At 46.7% G+C, this 14,189-nt stretch overlaps 1 protein-coding gene across 1 annotated transcript in view; it reads right to left on the bottom strand.

Moving 5' to 3' along the window:
• The window catches only part of LOC119185264 (aurora kinase A-B), a 31,125-nt gene extending 17,726 nt beyond the window's left edge, over positions 1-13,399 (bottom strand). The window contains exons 1-2 of the mRNA XM_075880510.1: positions 13,312-13,399; positions 12,399-12,516 (exon numbers count right to left, since the gene is read on the bottom strand). Coding sequence (XP_075736625.1) covers positions 12,399-12,516; positions 13,312-13,313 — 120 coding nt within the window. The 5' untranslated portion in view covers positions 13,314-13,399. The remainder of the gene's footprint in view (positions 1-12,398; positions 12,517-13,311) is intronic.
• Positions 13,400-14,189: the final 790 nt, after the last annotated feature.

Here is a 14,189-nt window from a genome sequence, read left to right as displayed (position 1 = left end):
CTCGGCCGCGAAGCCCCCCTCCCCTCAAATTTAAAGTGCCCCGCAACATTTCTTGAGCATGGTCAGAAAATGCTGCCAATCAGCACTCGAGGCTAACGAGAACACGCAAGCCAAATATTATAGCGCAGTACACGGCCTTGAATTCACAATAAATTCTCAAATTCAGCTAAAACTGCTCTCTTCTCTCAGCAAATGATACCACGAGCTCAACAATCACTCGTCACAACCATTGTATCAGCCACTGGCTGATTTGAGCATGGTGCGCTCAGTCATTACTAGGGGCTGCTGCAGACAGCCGCCACTTGTCTACATGAACGTGCGGGATAACATTGAAAAGTTGCGTATCCGAAGAAAAGAAAAAAAGAGCGTGATCTTCTTTCCCAGTGCCATCCCTCCTTGCTTAGCTTCCTCCTCTTTTGTCAGGACGAGAGAAGAGAATGCAACTGCAGTGGGAAACAAATCTTTGCAACTCCGCTTGTACTGGACAAATTCTAAAAATTTTTGCTGTGGTGAATTCACGAGGCAATAAGCTTCGTTACTGAATCCATTCCATGGCTACTTGAACAAGTGTTGCAAGGCACTTTTCAATAAGAATATTACCCTCAAATCAATTTATCATTTAATTAAGCTTAAAAGCTTGTTATGACTGCTTATATGCTCGTAAGTAAATAAATTTTTAAATCTTACGTATTTTACAGGTCATCACTCACACCCTACTGAAAGTTACATCCTGCTACTACTCAAAGTTATTTTGACATTCTTTGAACAAAAGAAATATTGCATTTGCATAGAGGTCCTATTTCAATTTTGAAGAAATAATGTACAGGTTAGTTAGGTGACGATAAATATGTCCATTTTTCTTTGTATATCACATATACTATTCGAATTCTCTTCAAAATTATTCTACTAAGATCACTATTCACTTTGAACCTAGAATTTACTACTCGCACAAGCCTAACATGAAATGTTATTAGAAATAATTGAAATGTAGATGTGGAGAAAGAAAAGCAGATGAAGAGATAACTCTCCACGAGCAGGGACCAAACCTGTGACTTTAGAATAATGCATCTGATGCTCTACCTAATGAGCTACATCAGCGGTCATCCCTCCGTCCACTTTATAGGGTGTGTGCGTGCATTTAAACACGAGAGTGTCAGTCAGCGCAGTCAGCAGGTATTACAGCAAGCGTGGAATATTTTTTGCCTGTTGGCATCACATATCATGTTATCTTACTACATTATGTTAGTAAATCGTATTGTTCATTGCAAAAGCTGTCACGGTCACCTGAGCGTTATAATATATGCAAATGAGTTTTTATGCAGCTTGCACTGTACTTTTACACAAAATAACCATACGTTACCACTGCTCATGTAAACGTGGTAGCATAGCCCTAATGAAAGCCTGTCAAGGCCACTATCAACCATTTTTAGCTTTCTTTAGCAACCTAGCAGATCCAGCAGTGTAAATCAGCAGTTTTCAAAATATCCATGAAGTATCAAAAGTAGGCACATCACACAGAGACTAGTTATACTCTTTACAGACTTCTCAACGATCAGTTCCCTGAAGCGCTGGTCATTCTCAGCATTCTCCCATGCACCAGATCGTAGCACTCATGACACATCCCCGCACCGAACCACAGCACTTGCTTTTAAAGGAGCCCTGAAACACTTTTTAAAGTAACCATGGAACGAATTCAGAGGAAATGTTTATTGCCTCACAAATTCAACGCCAGAAAATTTCTAAGAATCGGTCCAGTGCGAGTGGAGTTACAAAAATTTGCTGTATGCTACAATTACATTATCTCTCCTCTCGTCCCGACAAAAGCGCTACAAGCTAAGCCCAGAGGGATGGACAAGGCAAAAAAATATGTCACGCGACGCCTCGTGACCTTGAGGAATTTTTTAATTTCTTTTTTTGAATTTGCGGCTTTTTCAGTGTGATCGCGCAGCATATCGCGACGATCTCTGTAACAACCGAGTGTACCACGTTTAAATCAGCTAATGGCTGATAGGTGGGCTTACTACGAGTGATTTTTGAACATCTTCCGTCAATTGACGACAGAAAAGAAAGCAATTTTTAGCTGACCTTGATAATTCACTGTGATTTCCAGGCCATATGTTGCGCCATAATATTTGGCTCAAGTGTTGTCAGGAGCCTCTACTACTGATCGGCAGTGTTTTATGAGCATGCCCAAAAAGTGTTGCAGGGCCCCTTTAATAATAAATCATTTGTACGGTTTCGCACCAAAATTACAATAATGTTGTGTGACATTAGGAACGAATGAGGAACCATCAGACGGGCGATGGAGACAACGAAGGTGATCTCACTTGTGTTGTTGTCCCGCCATTTTGCCTGCAGCTTCCCGAAATTCTACCTTTATATTTTGTAAATATATATATATATATATATCTTTCATTCATACTCTCAACCCCGCGACATTTGGCGGAGATGTGGGCAACAACATGACATGAGTAAACTTCGAAGTGGCCAAGGTTTGGTTTTTTCCACCATGGCAAGCCAGGGGCCCGCTCCTGCCGAAGCAACCACAACAACACAAGCGTGATCGCCTACGTCGTGTGTGATGGTTTCTCATTCATTCACGATGTGTAGCATATACCCCCCCCCCGCCCCATTATGAGTGACTCCAAAGACGAGAGCCCCACAAATTTATACCATCTAATGTTCCTCTTAACATGGAGCGAGACTTAGAGAGTTTTATTATTTGACTGTACAGCAGATTTTAAAAAGATATGGCTATAAATTCTGCAAAAAATTTTTAAAATACACGCGGGTTACATTACAACCCAAAAATATTTTTAAATTGTAGATGGTGTTCTGTATACTTTTTTAGTTTTTCTTGTTCTTCTTGTTAATATACACTACCTGCAGATCACTGCAATTTCGCACAAGGGCAGCTATCGAAGGTTTATTGAAGTGGAACTAAAATTGCAAGCAGACAACGAAAACTGCTTTTTTAGACTTGTCACTGTATCACAGTTGCCACATATGAAGGTTATCTTTTATAATAAAAAATATATAAATGCAGTGCCTAGGCTTCAGTTTTAGTTATGTAAGTACCGCTAAGTAACATGTGGGAGAATCTTTGTTTATGTCATGAAGCTCCCCAGAAAAAGGTACTCAAACTCGGAGACAACGTAGAGGTACACCCACATTTTCTGCCACACTTTCAAAGAACAAGGCCCAAAAATGATTTCTGGAACCGCGAGCACCCAAGGGTGACAAATTTTCTGAGAGATAAAAAAATTCTGCGTCAGGCGATTGAGAAATCTCAAAATCAAGTTTTCCGACAAAACGAAGTCTAGCTCAACCTTAATGTGCATAGATGTCACACGTTGCACGAGTCTTTAGCATTTCGCCTCCGTTGAAATGCAACCACTGCAGCTAACATCGAACCACCGACTTTCGAGTCGGCAGCTGAGCAGTGCAACCACCATACCACCCCAGCGGACGACCACTTTCATTTGAAGCGGAAGCTGTTATGAGATCACAACTCGGGTCACGGGTGGTGCCGTAGTTCTTTGTTCGCCTCTCCCGCCGGTGTCCGTAACCACTTCGCAGGAAAAAAGACCAAAAAATCACAGCATATCCACGGGGTGAATGATGACGAGTGGGCAAAGCTCCGGAGAGTATCATCAGTAAAGCCGTGAATTTTCCGTGTGTAATTCGCCCAGTCGATCATGATATAAGTACATCGTGAGAAACACTGTGTGTGTATATATAGAAATCAACTTTTATTTGTTCTTAGAGACAATGAATGGCTTGCGATGTCCCTTCATTATGATGGCTTTATGGTCCTTGAAATGAAGAGTGACCGGTTCCTGTATAGAAACTGCTCACCTACCTCGCGAGTTCACACATTAGAATTCTACCTGCGAGCAAGCGCCGGAGCAACCTTGAGCGATTTACGCTCCGCAGCCTTGTCCATCAAATGACTACGAGCGTGTAGGCATTGCGCCATGTGGCTCATGATGCAGACAGAAATTAGGTGCCTTCTTTCTTCTTCTAGAATCACTCAACGACTCTGAGCGCGCGCCAACAGCGAAAAAAATTCATCAAAAAGCTCCCCCTAGCGTACGTCGCCGAACAAATGCACTCCACCAATGATACGTTCCCCATGTGACAGAATTCATATTACAACATCTCACACCTTTCATCATCAACTACAAGAACCGCCATGTAGTTTTAAATTTATTATGTTTCAAGCTTATAAACCACAAGTATCGCGATCTAGTTTAAACTTTATCAAATACAAGCATAATCATCTACAAGTACCGCCATTGGTGCCCATATACTTCACCAACAACAAACCCTATGGGATGTACAGACCCACGCCCTAAGGAGCTTCGCCCCTAAAAAATCTAGCACCAATGACACAGTGGGGCTCGAACCAGGGTCCGTTGCGTAGCAGCCCATAGTTCTACCATTCATTCGTGCCGGTGCTTGAGACTTGTTCACTAACTTTCCTTTGGCAGTCTTGACACCAGGAAAGGAATCGCATTAAAATGATAAAGAAGTGTTTTATAACAGCAAAAGAACAACCAGGTGTCCGACAATGCCAATAGTGTAACGAGTGGGTCCTCCAATGCTCTAACCCACTACACTATCTTTTTCTTGATCACCTATTCACTGTGGCGCATACCCACTTCAGCCATGATTCCTTGTCATCGTCAGCCACTGCATGAACAATAGGCACAAATTTCCTTGCAAGTGTGTAGCAGATACCAAACTTCTAGGAAGAATGACGAAGGATAGCAAAGCGAATGCCGGCCTACTGCCCAGAAATTATCAACAATGCTGTAGTGGGTACCCAGCAAGAGTGCTTGCAGCAGTTATCCAATGAGTGTTTAGAAAAGGCTCTGAAAGGTCGCTTTCTAGATTTCGCTGTAAATGTGCTGCACTTTCCGCGCAGGCCTGGCATTTTTTCATTGAGGTACCTTTACAGGGAAAGCAGTTGTGTGTTCCAGATGAGATGAAGCCATGTCAAGGTCAGAGTTTGTTTTGTTGTACGGAAGCAGTGAGCGTTGCATAGGAAAATTGAGCATATCATCTCAGCTCACATTCAAACTGCAACTTTCTCTGGAAGGGTGCACGCTATTCCATTTCACATTTCAACAGTTTCTATACGACACAGCTGTTTGCATGAAGCCACACAGATGCGATTTTGAGGCATTGCAAAAGGGACGTTTTTCGTTTTCTCACAAAGCAAAATTATTGCTCTCCACACACCGAAGTCAGTCAACACACATGAAATATTTTACTTTGACCTTCAAGTTTTTGTCACTGATCTTCTGCAAGCCAGTCCACCACAATGAACATTACCTCAACGAATCAATTCAACTCAGTTTATTCACCTTAAGGGTCTCCCGATGCAGATATTACATGAGGGGTGGGTTAACAATCTTTCACATGATTTGCAAACTAAAAAGTTTCACAATGGTTATTTACACATTGCTGAAGCAAGGATGGGAAGGTAATGGTGCCAACATCAGTAAGATAAAATTGATCATGTGAAAAATTGTCAGATGTTCTTGTTTGACATTATAGCATTGCTATTTTCTTAAATATTGCCACCAGCACGTAGTGGGTTGACAGCAAGAGCGGCTCTCAATCTGGAGGAAAAAAGAAGATCGCGTGCTTCTTTGCTCGAGAGCCAGCCACGACTGACGCATCGTCCTAGTGCTAGCTACCTGGTGGTTTAATAAATCTCCCAGTACTTGTGACTCATCGTGAGAAACTGGTGGAAGTGCTGGGTAGTCTCACGGATGCTGCAGACCCCCCCCAGGAAGCCGCGATACGAGTCCAGTGCCAGTCAATACTCCCGTGCATCGGACCAGCCGCCGAACCAGGGGATTGCCTCCGGAAGCCGACGATACTGCTCCCACCACGTCGACAAACATGACCAGCGCTTCGGTGCAAACCTCGGCAACCGGCACGGGAACCACGACGTCGAACCGCTACACGTTGGAAAGCCCACGCGCACCGGCGACGTTCCATGGCTCGGAGCACGAGGACGTTGAGGACTGGTTGGCGGATTTCGAGCGCGTAGCCACCTTGAATCAGTGGGACGACGCGGCGAAACTGGGTCGTGTCTACTTCTATCTCGAAGACGGGGCACGTACGTGGTATCAAAACCGAGAGGAACAGCTGACGACGTGGCCCGAATTCTCTCGTAGACTTCTGCAGACGTATGCCAGCGCTGATCGCCATGAACGAGCTGAACGAGCTATTCTGGCCCGCGTCCAGCTGCCAAACGAAACTGTGACCACGTTCGTCGAAGACATGACGCGCCTCTTCCGACGGTCCGATTCAAGAATGACGGAGGACAAGAAGTTGCTTCACTTGATGCGCGGTGTCAAGGACCAGCTTTTTGCCGGCCTCGTGCGAAGTCCTCCGAAGACGGTCGCGGAGTTCTTGTCCGAGGCCGTGACAATGGAAAAAATGCTGCAGCCGCGATCTAACCAATACGACAGGCAAGTCAGTGGCATGTCTACTGCCGACATTTTCACCGCCACTAGAACCAACAACGACTGTCTACGTGAACTCATCCGTGATATAGTACGTGAAGAGTTACAAAAGGCTGGTGTAACACCTCATCCTACAGTCAACTCTATTGCAACGGTGATCAAGGATGAGCTGCACCAGGCCCTCCGGGACACCTTGCCTCATGATACAGCTGTGCCAGCTCCTGCTGAATACCGCCGTGAGACAACCTACGCGGAAGCCTTGAAACGCCCTGCTGCAACGCCGCCATTATTCGTCCATCCTGTTCCTGCTGTTTCACTACAGTCAGCGCAGCACATACTGTACTACGAAGGCACGTACACGCCACCACCGTTGGCCTTTGTCTCTGGTGCTTCTGTCGCCCATCGTTCAGTGCAACCAGTTCAGTACATCGACGATCGGCGCACGTCTCCTCGAAAGTCTGATGTTTGGCGCACACCTGATCGCCGGCCTCTGTGCTTTCACTGCGGAGAAGCTGATCACTTGTACCGCCAGTGCCCATATCGCCATCTTGGGCTTTGTGGCTTCTCTGCGTACTCACCGCCACCCCGTTACAGCCAGAGACCGCGCGACATCAAAAACTACCTCTCCCAGCAGCATGCACCACCATCTGCCGGGCGCCAGTCACGCTCGCCATCACCGAGGCGATTTTCATCAACGCCCCAGCGGTATTCCACCACACGGTCTCCCAGCCCCCACCGGGAAAACTAGCCAAAGCGACCTCTGGGGGCGGGGTCGCTGAACGTCGAAGCGCTGAAGACCTCCTATTGACGCAGAACTGTACAGAAACCGGTCCGACATCACATACTGCTGCAAAGGATGGCCGACTTTCACTCGACATAGTAGTGATAATTGATGGTTGTGCAGTTAATGCGTTAGTGGACACCGGCGCAGACTATTCCATACTGAGCGGGAAAGTGACAACGCAGCTGAAGAAAGTCATCACGCCGTGGCATAACTCGCAGATTCGGACAGCTGGTGGCCACGTCGTTACTCCACTGGGTGCCTGCACAACTAGAATACAGATTCAAGGGTACACATTCGTAGCAAGCTGCCTTGTTCTACGCGAATGTTCCCGTGACGTCATTCTGGGAGTTGACTTTCTACAAGAAAATGGAGCTATCATTGATCTGCAAGAGCGCCACGTCACGTTCTCAGCCCAGCGAGCAATCAACGTGCAGGATGGTGGAAGGCGTGTCGACGTACTCCGTATTTCTGAACAGAGTGTGACGCTTCTTCCCCGAACAAGTGTTTTAGTCGACGTAACTTGCTGTGGTTTGGGCGATGGCGATGTGGTGGCTGAGACAAATTTAGAACACCTCCTGCAGCAAGGCATTTGTGTAGCTAGAAGTGTAATACACCTTCGTGATGGTCGATCTGAATTGCTCGTAACCAACTTTAGCAACGAGCATCGACATCTTTTCCGTGGCACTTCGATAGCGTTTGCCCACGAAGTAGCAAACGTCACCAACTGTTTCACGTCGGAAATAGTGGATACCGCCGACACGTCAATGAGTAATATTGACATCAATCCTGATCTGTCCACCGTTAACCAGACTGCACTACGAGCGCTCTTGTTCGAGTTCAGGTCTTGCTTCGCAACTTGCTCAAAGATCCGCCAGACGTCCATCACTCAACACAGGATCATCACGTACGAGGACGCACGTCCGATACACCAGAACCCCTACCACGTGTCGGCCAAAGAACGTGAAGCAATACGTACGCAAGTCACCGAGATGCTTGACGATGGCGTCATTGAACCATCTAACAGCCCGTGGTCATCTCCAGTCGTACTTGTCAAAAAGAAGGACGGGTCGCTACGCTTCTGCGTCGACTACCGAAAGCTTAACAACGTGACGAAAAAGGATGTGTGTCCGCTGCCACGTATCGACGATTCGCTGGATAGACTTCGTCGTGTCCATTATTTCACTTCTCTCGATCTCAAAAGCGGGTATTGGCAAATCGAAGTAGATCAGCGAGACCGTGAGAAAATAGCCTTTGTGGCTCCAGACGGCCTATACCAATTTCGAGTGCTTCCTTTTGGCTTGTGTTCAGCACCGGCAACTTTCCAGCGAATAATGGACACTGTCCTCGCAGGGCTCAAGTGGCAGACTTGTCTTGTCTACCTTGATGATGTGGTGGTCTTCTTTACCATGTTTGAGCAGCACCTTCACCGCCTGCGCAGCGTGCTGGAGGCTATCCGATCGGCGGACCTCACACTAAAGCCACAGAAGTGCCACTTCGGCTATAAAGAACTAAAATTTCTTGGACATGTAGTTAGCGCCGAAGGAATCCGTCCCGATCCGGACAAGCTTGCCGCTGTTGCCGAATTACCAGCTCCTTTCGATAAGAAAGCCGTCCGGCGCTTCCTTGGTTTGTGCGCCTACTATCGCCGATTCATTCATGGCTTTTCACAGATAGCAGAACCTCTGACTCGTCTCACAAGGGACGACACACCGTTTGTCTGGGAAAACGAGCAACAAGCAGCTTTTGCTGAGCTGCGACAGCGCATGCAATCAGCGCCCGTTCTCGCTCATTTCGACGATGATGCCGACACGGAGGTCTATACCGACGCTAGTAACATTGGGCTCGGTGCAGTGCTCGTTCAGCGTCAAGAGGACATCGAAAGAGTGATAGCCTACGCCAGCCGCTCTCTATCGCGTGCCGAGGCGAATTATTCCACTACGGAGAAAGACTGCCTCGCAGTCGTGTGGGAAATCACCAAGTTCCGCCCGTACCTTTATGGTCGTCCCTTCACGATAGTGCGGACCATCACGCGCTCTCTTGGTTGGAAAGCCTGTGTGACCCTTAAGGTCGGCTAGCACGGTGGAGTTTGCGGCTACAGGAATTTGATGTCACCATCGTCCATAAGTCAGGCCGTAAGCATGAAGCCGCTGACACACTGTCACGCGCACCCCTTCATGTCGTCAGTCAGGAAGCAGAGGAAGACGAAGGCTTTCTCGGCGCCGTTAGTGCATCAGACTTGAGCAAACGACAGCGAGATGATGCAGAGATTCGTCCAAGCATTGATCATTTAGAGGGCCAGGGCGCAATCATACCACGTCATTTATCCCGCTCGTTGACGTCGTTCTGCCTACGAGACGGTGTGCTGTACAAGAAGAACGCTCGTTCGAACAATCGTGCTTACCTCCTGGTGGTTCCTCGAGACATGCGAGACGACGTCCTCTTTGCTTGCCATGACGAACCTACATCCGGTCATCTGGGCTACTCAAGGACACTTGCCAGAGTGAGCGAGGGGTACTATTGGCCAGGACTTTCAGCAAGCGTAAAGAAGTACGTAAAGAGCTGTCGGGAATGTCAGCGCCGAAAGCAACCATCTGTTAAGCCAGCTGGTTTGCTTCAGCCCATTGAAGCACCCTGCACGCCGTTCGACCAAGTCGGCATGGACATTCTGGGGCCATTTCCTATGTCTGCGGACAGCAACAAATGGGTGATCGTCGCGACCGACTATTTGACACGCTACGCTGAAACCCAGGCGATCCCACGAGCCACAGCTTCTGAGGTAGCACAATTTTTCATGCGCCACATTGTGTTACGACACGGTGCTTCTTCCAGTGTAATAACGGACAGAGGGACGGCATTCACGGCGCAGCTTACGGGCGAAGTTTTCAAACTGAGCAACACCAGACATCGAAGGACAACTGCGTACCACCCGCAAACCAATGGACTTACTGAACGACTGAATAAGACCCTCGCAGACATGATCTCAATTTACATCGACGTACAGCACGAAACGTAGGACCGGATCTTGCCTTACGTGACCTTCGCGTATAATACCGTCGTGCAAGAGACCACGCGATTCACGCCATTTCGGCTTCTCTACGGCCGCGAAGTGCAGACCATGCTAGACTCAATGCTACCGTGTCAGGACGAAGACGAGTTGGCAACAGACGCCGAAGAATTCGCAGAGCGTGCCGAGGAAGCCCGGCAGCTCGCGCGACTGCACATCGGCCAGCAACAGCAGGCAGACGCACGACGCTATATTACCCGCAACAGAGAAGTGTTTCACAGCCCCGGAGATCAAGTTTGGGTGTGGATGCCCGTCCGCCGCCGTGGCCTCAGCGAAAAATTGCTGAGCCGGTACTTTGGCACATATAAAGTGTTACGTCGCGTCAGTGACGCGAACTACGAAATGGTTCCGGACTCAACACCCCATGCACGGAGCAGGACACGGCTGAGGCCGGACGTAGTTCATGTGTTGCGCATGAAGCCATTTATTGCGCTTTGTTCGTAACTTTTCCTTTACCGTAAAGCGTTTTTTGTGTTTTTTGTTTATTTTGTGAACTTACTTTCTCGTTCGTTGACGTTTCCTATGTTGGCACGCTCTTCAATTTTTACTTTCACTTCATCCGAATTTCCATTTTTTTTCACGTGCCTATGTAGTAGCATCGCGGTGCTGCTGTGTACTTTCCTTTCCTCTTTTTGGTACTTCTTTTTTTCTTTTCGGAAGGGGGGATCATGCCACCAGCACGTAGTGGGTTGACAGCAAGAGCGGCTCTCAATCTGGAGGAAAAAAGAAGATCGCGTGCTTCTTTGCTCGAGAGCCAGCCACGACTGACGCATCGTCCTAGTGTTAGCTACCTGGTGGTTTAATAAATCCCCCAGTACTTGTGACTCATCGCGACAATATTGTTTGAGACTACCCTACACAATGAGTACAGGCAACCCGATCCAGACGATATGACTATATCACCATCAACAGATTCTCACTTAGTTTGGGAACTTATACCCGTGCCACACGGGCAGAGAAAATGGCATTTACCTCTTAATGCCTTAAGATTGAATGTTAATCGCGCGGTGCCACACGGATGAATGAAATGGCATTCGCCCAAATGCCATTCGTCACCTAATGCTATTGCCAAAACTCATTCAACTGAGTTTTGGCAATAGCCGGAAGATACTGTAGGATCTTCAGCTGGAAGATACTGTAAAATAAATGCGACAGGCACCATTTTCCTTTAAGCTGTGGATCTGACAAGCTTTGGCCTAGGTTGCTACACGGTCAGTTGCAATGTGGTTAAACAAAGTAACAAACGAAATCTGATAACGGCGTGATATACTTATTTATACATTAAAATATTATCTAATGTGTATGAAGCTAGCAAAAGCTTGTTTATTTTTATTGCTACTTACCCAATGCTCACGAGGAAGTTGCTGCGATCGACATCATCAAGACAAATGTCATTCGCTTTGAACGTGTAGCAGCGCCGCCGAAAAAAAATTTCGTTCAGGAAATCAATGCCTTCGCTACCGAATGCCATTTTCTATGCCTGAGTGTCTTGCATGCTTTTGGTGTTGCTGCATGACAATTCACTTATCTCTGTTTTTATGCACCTCCAGCACATGAAAGGTCTGCCACTGCCAGCCTCGTGAATTATTGTCTCCTTGTGACGTCACACTGCAATGACATGTTACTGGGAAATCACCCCGACGATTCCACAACCAGCAGCGGTATTGATATATTCAACGCCTATTTAAACACCACATCACTACTTTTAAGGCACTCGACACCAGTGTTATTACTTACAACAAGAATCTGAAAATATATAAAATTTGTGTCAGCACTCCTTTGATGCCGTTATAAACACTCTAGCTATGGTGTTATCTATGCACCATACCACTTTGCTCGTGATGCATTGACCTTGGAAGGTGCTATTTAAGAATAAACACATGCACAGTAAACAAATACATTTGTTAGTGAGCAATTTTATCATTACATTACCTGCAGTGCGCAATTAAACTGGGACGACCATGTTCGTTAGCAGCTACATGTTTAGAATGCAGGAAGTATTACTTGCCTGAGCTGGCATGCTTGTCAGTGCCAAAACACGGCTGCAGACAAGCTTCAAACTTACCTTCAGTGCCACGACGTACTTGGTTGTCTTCTCGCGTGCAAGGTACACATTGCCAAACTTGCCTTTGCCAAGTGGCCGACCAATCTCAAAGTCCCGGAGACACCACTTCTTGACCGACCTGCAATGATAACAGAATGGTGAGTACAGTTGATGGGGGGTAGGACATTGATGAACGAAGTTGAATGACAGCGATGATAAGATTTCATATGCCGAAAGCGACACGATGAATTATGCGCACGTACCAAATCCCCAGATTCCTCACCTTGCGCGTAGCCTCACCTTGCGATTGTACGCGTGTAGCCATAAATCTCCCGACAAACTGCCTCAACATCAGCGAAGAAATCTGAACAAATTGAAGTCGTACAGAACAGCCACATATCGATAGTTATTGTGAACTAAGCAGCTAGCAGACGTTTTCCGCTACTGAACCATGCAGAGGCGTCAGTAGAACAAGTGAAGTGTTGGGGTGCGACAGCTACACCCGGCAAATTGATCAAATGGGAAACACATGCCACCAGACTGCGCCACTTGCTGCGAGAGAGAGAGCTTCGGCAGAGTCAAAGCACATAAGACTTCTGAATACCGTCGACATTGGAAAAAGCAATATCTCGTCTGGGCTCGTAGCCGTATTCAGATGCAATTCAAGCAATTGACGTAGCTCGCTAAAAAGTGGCACCAAGCTAATGCCAAAGATCGCGAACGAGGCGTAAGGACGCGCTGTTCTTGAAACGCCGTTAAATTTCTTCTATGTAAGACACTGCTCTTGTCAATTCTTTGACGAGGCAATGTCGTGGCTCTTTCTGTAAGGCAGCTGAGTTTCGGAAAGCTTTTGAAACGAGGACATCACGACGGAACTCGTGATGACATCGAAAAGAAAGCGCGAGCTCACCGAGTGCTTCAAAATGGTACTCACATGACGGTGAGAACGTTTTCTGGCACAAGGACGACGTGCAGAGAGACGACGAGACGCAGCAGCAGGCGTCACGAGTAAGAAGGGCGAGTGAAGCAAGACTGCTATGCGCCGCAGACCCACCACAGAACACCGAGCAACCAATTCGATCGAATTTTGCTTGCTTGCTTGCTTGTTCCTTTCTTTTGTGGCTCTCACCCACTAAGAGGGATTGGTCAAGAAGCCAGTGGTTAATGCAAGTAAATACCTATAGATTTTCTAGATTAGGGGAATATGATTACTGTGTTTTGACTGGGGAAATTAATTTGGCGCAATGTAAGAAAAAAAAAAAGAAAAAGAGGGGGGGAGAAGTAATAGAATTTGTTGAATATCTGTGGTGGAATCGTGATATAAAATTCTCCTGAAAGTTGAATCATTGCAGTGTATCAGCTAAATAATAAGTGGTAGTGTGACTAGTAAAATTCGTGAGCGGATCGCTGACTCAGCAGGGTAATCTTCTTGTGTTATATATGAGTTCGCAGAGAGATCGAATTTTCCGGCTGCCGCTGTCCACTGCACCCGCACCCATGAACACAAAGTCGACGCTTGGGGACGCACCAGTCGGTACCAACGAGTTTGTATCATTTATTAAGCATAACGCTTTGGACATAATTTATTATTAACTAAACTCAATACAAACAACATGTAATAGTTTTAATAAACTGCATAAGTAAAAATTAGTTCTGGCTTGATGCAGTTTTGTTTTCGGTACTTGTACGACTGTGTTTGGACTGACTAGCTCTCTTTCCCCTCTCTCATGTGTTTTCACTAATAACGCAATCGCGACTAAGAAATGTAATCACAATTGGACTAGATCGCGATAGAACGTGCGCCGTGCCTGT

This window comes from Rhipicephalus microplus, chromosome X (genome assembly GCF_043290135.1).
Source record: "Rhipicephalus microplus isolate Deutch F79 chromosome X, USDA_Rmic, whole genome shotgun sequence".
NCBI classification, from domain to species: domain Eukaryota; kingdom Metazoa; phylum Arthropoda; class Arachnida; order Ixodida; family Ixodidae; genus Rhipicephalus; species Rhipicephalus microplus.
The sequence above is the reverse complement of the archived record's forward strand: the minus strand, read 5'-3'. Positions and strand labels throughout refer to the sequence as shown.